The sequence below is a fragment of the Mya arenaria genome, chromosome 2 (assembly GCF_026914265.1).
Source record: "Mya arenaria isolate MELC-2E11 chromosome 2, ASM2691426v1".
Lineage (NCBI taxonomy): Eukaryota > Metazoa > Mollusca > Bivalvia > Myida > Myidae > Mya > Mya arenaria.
Window position 1 is genome coordinate 56,137,614 of NC_069123.1, and position 10,123 is coordinate 56,147,736.

Consider the following 10,123-nt stretch of genomic DNA (forward strand, 5'->3'; position numbering starts at 1 on the left):
ACGTATTTGTAGTTAAGGCTTGCGTACATGAGCGGTTCGAGTACCACACGATTGTTAACTCACATTTAACGAGTCAAACCACAAAACAGGATCTGTTAGCATGTGTTAGATGATTTAACTAGTTCGACATGGTCTTAATCTCGGTCAAGGATTTACTGCAGTGAATCTGGTGGTCTGGATTTCACTGATCCTTTCTTAGAACAAACGGAACTCATCCGCGATTCTATTTGTGTATACGTGGAAGTTAAAATATATCTTACAGAGAAATCGGATCTTATCGAACGCTGTAAGTGAAAATTTACTAATGAAATTCAAAATGAAACTGTATTTAATGTTTCACGTATTGTTATTTTATGATACGCAATTTACACGCTCATTTTGCTTCTTTCGTTTGAGCAATTTCATTTTTTAATTGTTTTTATTTTCTACTCTAATGGTTACATGTGGTTATAACATTTAAAAAAGAGTTCAACCATCATTAATGGGGCAAACCGCATGTTTGTATAACTATTCTACCGTCTTATGCGAAAACATGCATTTGTATTTATATTTCAACGAATTTAATTCGACTTCCAGTAATTGTCCTTGGAAATTATATTTATTGAGCAACTTAAGTTCAATGCAATTAGTCTAAAACCTCCATAATCAAATCAAAATAAAGGCCAAGTTCATGAGTGGTTATACATGTTTTAACGATCACATAAACATCAAAATGCTATAATAATTGTGTTGTTACAAAAAAATTAATGTAATGCATACATCATTCTTCTCTTCAAAATCAGTGTCTAGAATGGATGACATAGCATAATGATATGCAATGAGGGATTCTCTTAGAATTTTAATGCGCCATTATGACTGCATTTAGCTTGAAAACAAAACGTCTTAATAAGAGTGGATGCATGTTCAGTTGGCATTAACGAGGGCATTTTTTTAAAATTAAGGTTGTTTTCGGAAAGAAGGCATGACCCGAATCCGTTCGTTAGGAAAAAAAAACCTTACAGTTTAACTTGAAATTGAAGTGTCACGGTGAATGACGTAATGTTCTAATTATGTATACATTTGGAGATAAATATGGTTATATATATATATATAATAAAGTATTGTTTTTCAGTCATGAAATGAGTGACGTAGCTCCTGTCTAGTTGATATTGTAAATAGGATGTGATTTCAATCAGGGGTGCATGAGCCGTATAATCAGAAGGGTCAGAAGAGCTGTGTTAATATTTTAAAGACACACGTCATGTGGGTTTATAACCATTCAAACAATTCAATTACCTATAACACTAATTACCTGTATTGGGCATGGTTTCATTTGTGACAAAGACCATTCCTTATTGAAGTCTAGAAATAATGAACACGACACCTGCTACTAATACCACCAATTGGATAAACAATATAATTGCAGAGTTATATTTTATTTAAAACTAGTATCATTTCTCACTGTTTGGAGTATTTCTCTGCATTCTGTCCATAGTGTATAACGTGTATAACCAAATAATGTATGCATAGAGGCGTCGAGTCGTTAACTTAATATTGTACAGCTATAAGAGTCAATTTCTGTACAATGCCTGGGTTGTTGCCACAATTGCTTCAATTTTCAAGTTTGTTAAAACAGGCAATTCCATAAACAATGACAAAATACGAATTTGAAATTAGCTCATTATAAGGTATTGCAAAGTGAAGATACATTTGTTATATTATAGACCAACATAGCACAGTAGTTTTATGGGGATTTGGTATATCACATTCCTGTTAAACAATGTAACTTAGGCTCGTATGCATGCTCACTGCTTTGTACAAAATAGACACTACGGTAACTTTAAATGTTGAACAGCCCTTGAGCTGCAGAGCCAACAGATCCATCATGAAATTAAACAGAGTCTAGAATATATGAATACAAAAATAAATTCATAAGCTTTCGTCATGGATCAAATCTGTCAATTGGAACTGAGTTCGTCTTTACTGTATGATGTCCTTGTGACTCATTCAGTTAACAATAAGGTTTTTTATTACAAATATTTTTTATTGTGGATTTAATGGAATTCTTAGATATGTTTTAGAAGGTATTATACTAACAATTTTTTAATACGTCATTCCCATGAAGGCTACATATGCCTTTCTACGGGGTGAATAAAGTTCCTGCAACGGACGTGTTGTAGGTAGTAGACAGCATTGACCGCTACAATGGAATACATTTAGTTCTAGGTAATATATTAAGTGTTCTTGCTCAACAAAGGCGTCGCAAATAGAATTATTAACCTCCATGCACGCTTTGGAAAGCTGTTCCGCGACAATATTCGCACCAGTCTCCATCCAATATCAGCTGAATCCATCAAAAAAGGGATTACAGGCCAATGTTTTCGTATTCCAAAACCGTTCCTGGCAGGATATAAGATATTGACTGTTTTCTCTCGCTTTTCCTCTTTGAATCGACTACCATAATTAGCTTGAGATGGAATGATTGAATCCTGTAAAATTTCATACGGTTTGACCTTTCTTGCTCGTCTGATTGTAATATTTATTTCCTTTCATCTTTTGTTTATCAGAGCGATTGTTTTCTGGATGTTACAATCTAATCAAAATGCCTCGTTTATTTCTGGGTTTTCATGAAGTTGATTTTCCGCTACACCGCCATAATGTTTTGGCGGTGGCTCCCGGTAGTCATGTTATGAAACATTTATACGGTCTGGATGTTGTTCTTTTCTTACATTATACACATTTGAATCTCGTTGAGGGAAAATGAATACTCGATACGTTTTGTCATTGAAGAAATTGAAATTCCAATTTTGTCTGTAAAACAGAAAGCAATTATATACTGATCGATGATTCGTTTTTGTCGCAAAATCTAATTACAGAAAATGTTGACAGTTTCATCGCTATATCCAGCATCTAGGAGGCGCGGTTAAGGAAATAGTGGAAGTCGCAATCAATGTCGAGCTATTTATGTTTTTTTACGTGGGCTTAAAGAACGGAAAGGAATACAGTAAACTTGTAGGAGGAATTAATGTTCTCAGAGAACAAAACGTCCGTGGTTCCCCTAACTGCTTGTCGCGTGCATCTTAATAGTAGTACATGTCCCGATTACCATTGATTGCAACACATGAATTAGTTATTATGCGGTAATGTAATTAAATCTTTTACGGTAGATCCCAGGGCAACCATATACTCTTAATATATACTTTTGTCTGGGATATATATTTATATATTCTTAAATAATTGTTATTGAAATTGGTTGTTAAATTATAACCACGTTGCGTTTCAAATGACGTTGATTGCTGAGCTATTTATGTTATGTTTAATGTTGAGTACTAGTATATTATAAACGGGACTACGTAACGATTTTAACGCACGCTTGTTGATCACAACCACTTGTCGCATGCATTGATCTACGCATGTATGCAGTTTTATGGTAGCAGGATTTTATCATACAGCAGTGGCAAGTTAAAATAATCTTATTTAAATAGAACTACAGGTTTAGCTCTCTATGTTGGTTGTCCAGTTTCAGGACACACAACTTTACGACCGTAAGTCACATTCTTCACAAATTATATCTGGAAATCATAAAAATAATGATTATTAACTCTGTTGTCTACATATTACAGATAATGCGAGACGGGTCGATTGACGACGATATGGCATCACAGGTGGACTTTCCAATGGCGGAGGAGATACAAGCAGACGACAGTTTCTGGGACTACACCGGATATAAGACACTTATGGGATGCTCGAAGAAGGCCAGCAGGTTGCCGGTCACGCGGACAGAGGAGCCACCTTCTCCCTCAGACTCTGGCGGTGGACTTTCAAATAGTGAGGATTTAAGTGAACGAAAAATGAAAAGCCCCAAAAAATCGTCAAAAAGACGAAAAGGAGTGAGCGCTCGTGAAAGGAACGTGAGAAGAATAGAGAGTAATGAAAGAGAGCGACAAAGAATGCATTCGTTAAATGACGCTTTTGAGGGCCTTCGTGATGTCATTCCACACATCAATATGGACAGAAAACTGTCCAAAATAGAAACCCTTACACTCGCTAAAAATTACATTAAAGCATTAACAAACGTGATTTGTGAGCTGCGAGGTGAAGACGTAGTTTTTAATGACATTTACGAGGGCTCGGAGGGTTCGGAGGGTTCAAGCACAGACGCACCTGATGAGCATACGGATGCTCTCGGAAGCGACGCCGGAAGTGTTCAAACTAGCGGAAGTGAATCCTCCAACAATCAAGACACGGATCTAGATTCCAATTCTGGTGCTGATGTGGACATATTAAACACCTCGTGCTTAGTGTAAAGTCATTCGAATGCCAACATATTAACAATATTCGTTTTCACACGGAATTCATCCATTACAGATATATTTAGCTTCTTCATTCATCTTCGAGACATAGAGATATATTTATTTTTGTGGCACACACCACGTATTTATCACCTCATGTTTCTCATATTGGTACCGAGTCTCGACAACGGACAGTTATGTTTCATCTATTGAAATTCTAGTATTGGCAATGCCGACATTGTAGATGCGTTTAATGCTTATTGCCATACAGTTTGTGTTCATCATTTGGACAATAAATCTCGACATTCCAAGGAAATATTCAGAATCTGTAGATAATTTGATACGTTCAGCTTGTTATTTTATTGACACAAAATCCAAAATGGGAAACTACAGACACGCGAAAAATTTGCATTGCGTTTTTGTTGGTCGCTCTTCCTGCCGAGCGGACTTGCGAAAAACGAGATTCTGGACTGATTGTCATTCATCATTTTTTAAAGTGATATTGTTTCTTCCTCTGCAAAGGGGCACGTTGCGGATACAAGTTAATGGAGACGCAATTACCAGAGACTTTTTAGTGGGGATATTGACTTGTGAATATGGCCGCGCTGTTACCGCGGCGATGTAGCCTGAAGACCGTTGATTCAGTGAAATTATCAATCCGTCTGAATCTATACCTTGAACGTTTAAAACATTTTCTGTCTCGCCAATTTTTTTGGCAAATAACCTCAGGAGCTACTAAAAATGATCACGACAAAGTTCCAAGCACATTTATAAGAGGAAAATTCAATTCTTGAAAGCCCGCTTCCCTGTGCTTCCGCACGCGGAGCTCCCCTAACTGTCCAATATTGGTTCTCAACGCGGCAATGAACTTCACTAAAACCACCTCGTCGTTGCCCTTCAGTTGTAACTTTGACTCACAATTGTCATAAGTGGATGACATAGAAACTCTACCCTGCTCTTTTATATTTTCTTCGTCGAACTGTCTCGAGGTTTTGAAAATCCTTTATAGAGTGCGATCTGCGGGTGACTCATTTCTGTCGTTATATTCATGTATGCACTCTTGGAAAATATTATTAAGATTTCACAGAGTCAACAAATGGGCTGTGTGTTCATCTACAAATTTGTTTAAGTTTAGAAAACGTTCGATTTATGGATTTCCTTACAACATGTAATCCTTTAGCAACATTTCACTGATGGAATCAATCTTAAACGTACTTTCGAAGATTGATGTTTTACACCAGGTGCAAATTGTATAGAACTGGATATCTTATCTACTAGTTATATTTTGGTTAGGCTGCATATGCAAGCAATTTTATTGGTCAACAGGCATTATTGAATGAATATTGACCAATCAATAAACGTTTCGACTAATTTTAACCAAACTAAAAAATAACCGGTTTTGTACAATTTGCTGCAGTTGGTTATCTACATTATAACCTGGTATATGTGAATACAGTTGGTTATCTACATTATAACCTGGTATATGTGAATACAGTTGGTTATCTACATTATAACCTGGTATATGTGAATACAGTTGGTTATCTACATTATAACCTGGTATATGTGAATACCACGTTTAGTATCCTGTTTAAATGTACAATTTCGGACCAATCGTAGAATTCTATACTATTTACTTGTAATATTAGATTAGAAAGGTTAATTTTAAATGTTGTATACTCTTGTTAGCTGGGTTTGCATAGTAAATGTCAACATACATTAAAATTAATGGAAACAGAATATGTCATATAAGTAATAATGGGACCTACACATGTTGTATTTTCCCACTCTTGTCTTTCAATGCTTTTGGGGTTATTTTTCTTGAAATTCCAAGCGTGACCGTGTTGTAAAATGTATATGTACAGTAGATCTAAAGCTATAATTATTTTTCTATTTGCATAACCTTAAATGACTCCTTTCTGCTGAATTTCAATCAAACACTCACTGTTAGCTCATACGATGCATTTAACGTTTAATCTCAGTAAATTTTTATGAGGAAACTCTGGTTGTTTGTACTTATTAGGACATCATTTATCAAGCAATATTAACTAAGTTAGTAGTTACTTCTTGTAAACCATTACGAGGGAAAACGTGATTCCATTCATCAATCGCAATGATGATTATTGATGATAATTGTTATTTAACGTTGTCTCTTGTCTATTCAAATGTGTCGCCCTCACCTTTTTCACCGTTTCATTTGGTTGTTTCATTCCCATTGTTAAAAGATTAAAAACAGATTATAATCTTTGTTCACTGATATATTGGTGCTCCTGCTGTATATTTTTTATTCAAGCGTGATTGTGAACATTTCAGAATATGCTATGTATATATTTGATTGTTGAACCCTCCTCGTTCTTCAGATATAAGGGAAAACCAATCAAAATTTGTTTAATCAATCACTGTTTGTTTCTCTTTATGCATACTGAAATTGTTTTATGTTCTTTTTAACGCCACACTCCGCCACGTAAACTCTGAATCCGTCTCGAGAATAAGCAATGTGTATTGTCCAATTTTCATACTGGAAATCTTATTTCAATAATTTGTGCATAAGTAGCTTTCTTTCTTTAATTTATTAAGAATGATGGGATGTAAATGAAAAACGTGATAAACACATTTTAACATTTATTACTCTTCTGATCGTAATTATAAAAACGTTATTACCATATCTACCGTTTATTATTCACTTAAAAGCAGTATAAGTTGTGCTGAGAAAATTGATTAATGAACAGTAAGCTGGTAATTTGAGTCGCTAAGAGATTCAGTTCAAGAAAATAGCATATTTTATAACACTTAAGAATAGTTCTGTGTAAGATGTGTGCGTTTGATATATGTTATATTTCAATTATAGTGTACCATTTAGGTGTTATCCAATTACTCGAGCAATTAACACACTGTTGACAATTATTACCGACGTTATAAGATATGGGACATTGAATCAATAACTGGAGTATGCTATAAGCTCTTTCTATCTTATCATCCTAAAGTCATACACGATAGAAAACACATAATTACTTTCTGTCTTTTATGGCCCATTTAGAAGATCTATATCAATCTGCAAATCAATAGCATGTACACAAAGATGTACACAAGTGTTATAATATGGTACTTAGTTTGGGCTTCATTTTCGACTGGTAAACATAGGTTTTTTTCTAACTTTAAACTCAATTGAATAATCAATTCAAAACGCAACTACTACAATACGTTATTCAACCTGTTCTATAGACACTGGCATGTCATTAATTAAACAACTCTTTCGCTGGTTAATTGATATTTCACTTTTAATATTTATTTTAATCTTAAACGTTTGTCTTTTCAAATGGAAATTCACCTCTTGTCACGATTTTCCTTATATAATTATTTTAAATCTTTATTTCCTGCTGAAGTTTTGTTAACATGGAACCTAATCTGGGCCTGTTAACTGCCTTATCTTCAGTATTGTCGTGACGTTTTATCATGCTGTAAGACCTGCTAAACATAATCACACCACTAAGAGTCCAAAATGGTTAAGAACATGTTCATGCCAAAAACATAGTTCATTGGATCGGTTAAATTTTAAAAAAACACAAGTAAAATAATGCTTAGAAAAATGATAAATGTAATTTCCTTTTAGAAAAACAAGAGAATTTAAGAAGGTAATGATCCCTTTGTGCGCTTAGGCATTTCTTTGTGGTTTCTGAAAAAGGTATGTCTGATTTTTGAACTAATTGGCCATTTCGGTTGAATCGACAATAACAGATAAACTGTCAGATTTTCCGTTTACAGCAGTGTTTCAAGTGGTGGTGGTGGTGTGTGTGTGTGTGTGCCCTTGGCCCATATCGTATCAGATTTGATACTCTTGCGCTACTAAACCTTTCAGAGTTCGTGCTTCAAAATCCCCTTAAAATGGAATTAATTTGAATAAAAACAATCGATGCTGTCTTTAAAAGCTCCGTTCCTGCCTGTGCCGACTCATAGGGAGAACATGATGAATAAATTAATGTTACAAAGCAATAAAACACTAGTGCAGTTATCAAATTTTGAAGATCATATGCTACAAACATTATACGAGGGAACATTTCTGTATTGTAAGAACACAAATGAGATACAAAAGAAGATAAAAAGTGAGTTTTATTGTCTATGAATAATCTAGTTAGGGTTATAATAATTGAACTACTAAAATTCCGAATCTATTGTGTATTAGACATGCTAAGATTATTAAGATTATATTGATAATTAATTTAGACACTTCTGATGTTAAATCATAAATTTACATATATGTATAATTATATCTCAATTAATGATCGAGTGATATAAATTATGAAATAGGCACATATTGTTATGATTTAAAAGCAACCAATCAAACTGTATTCAGCAAACACTAGTTCAACGTTATGATTTTAGGACTTCTATTTTTGTACTTCATCTTAGTCTGTGAATGTTCACTTTTACATAGAGTTATTTATTCTACATAGTAAAGCCAGCTATGGACGTTTGTACATAATTACAATATATTTAACTATTTATGTTTTAATATTTTAATGCTTTGTTATCTTCCATGTTGCATATGAACTCTTGTAATTATATTATGATGCTATTTTAAAATGAGAATGTTAAATTCAACTATTTGTTATATGTTTTTGATTTCTCATAATTGTTTTGTGTGTTACATTTCAAAGTTAAGGATGATTTGTATGTTGCATTTCAAACTTTATAGTGATTTAATGAACTAAGTGTAGTGTAACAGATATATACTGTTTAGTTGTAGACAATAATTACAATAGCAGAAAGAGTAAGTCCTGACTATAATTAGCTGCTCTGTTATATAATGATATATATATTTATCAATATAACTAAAACCTGATATATCTGGTTTGTTCTGTTATTTTACTCCCCATATACAAACAACTACGCTTGGGCACGTACATGTACATTTAGCATCCTCCACAAAGTCCATATTCTAACAATAGCAGTTGTAAAGTAATCATCAAAACCTTACACAAGACTAATGCTTCCAATTCCATCCTATTAGAACAAAAGGGTATTAACTTACAAAAATACATCGAGTTTGAGGACAACGTTCTATTTCCAAACGAATCAAGAGTTTAATAACATGCAAAATAAAACATGATGCTGAATATGGCCATGGATCCCGCTGCTGTATATGAGCTGCTAGATGTTAGACCGGACCATTGTGGCGGATACGTGGTCTAGTGGTAACACACTTGTCTATCAAGTGCGATTCCCCGTCGCACCACTAAAAAAATCTAATCGCCTTCCGGGAGGGACGTTAAATTGGGGTCCCGTGTGACAGTGCTATACACTGGTGCACATTAAATAACAAGGGTAGCTCTAACCAGGGTTACATTCTGTCTGTGCACTATGCTCCAAAAACCTAAAATGACTAACAATCTTAACGGAGCACTCGCCGAATGGTCAAAGCCCGAATGCGAGTATGAATAAGCTTACACACCACCACCGAACCATTAATGACAACCAACAGCTAAAAAGCTGGAAACCGATTGCAAATATTTAAGACGTTAGCAATTTAAGACACTGCTTTGTCAAGCAAGACAAGTGTGAGGTTTTTGTGTTACAGTAAGAGTTGTATAGTGCCCCTTAAAATTCGCCTCTTACTTTGTCCACATTACAGGCAGAAGGCCAAACATTTATTATTAAAGGTGTTTGAATTTATATATTATGTAATAACTGTTTGTTGTTATGTGACGTTTTATGTTTTTTGTTGAGTGTCTGTTAGACGTGGAATCGTCGACCTCTAAAAACGATCATCGGTAAATATTTGGATATTGGGCTTGTATTTGCATGCCAGTCGTTACAGAAGCAATCAGCTCCGGGCGAGTCAATCCTTAAACAAGGAG

General features: G+C 34.5%; 1 protein-coding gene across 7 annotated transcripts in view; it reads left to right on the top strand.

The window, feature by feature from the left end:
* LOC128222181 (protein dimmed-like) overlaps positions 1–9,108 on the top strand; it is an 11,780-nt gene extending 2,672 nt beyond the window's left edge. For 3 of the 7 annotated variants that reach the window (XM_052931114.1, XM_052931077.1, XM_052931105.1), the window contains exon 2: positions 3,603–9,108. In XM_052931114.1, the coding sequence (XP_052787074.1) occupies positions 3,606–4,286 (681 nt within the window). In that variant the 5' untranslated portion in view covers positions 3,603–3,605 and the 3' untranslated portion in view covers positions 4,287–9,108. Of the gene's footprint in view, positions 1–52; positions 287–2,160; positions 2,206–3,389; positions 3,525–3,602 lie in introns of those variants that run through there. The other 4 variants (XM_052931087.1, XM_052931120.1, XM_052931068.1 and 1 more) reach the window with 4 other exon arrangements.
* The last annotated feature ends 1,015 nt before the right edge of the window (positions 9,109–10,123 follow it).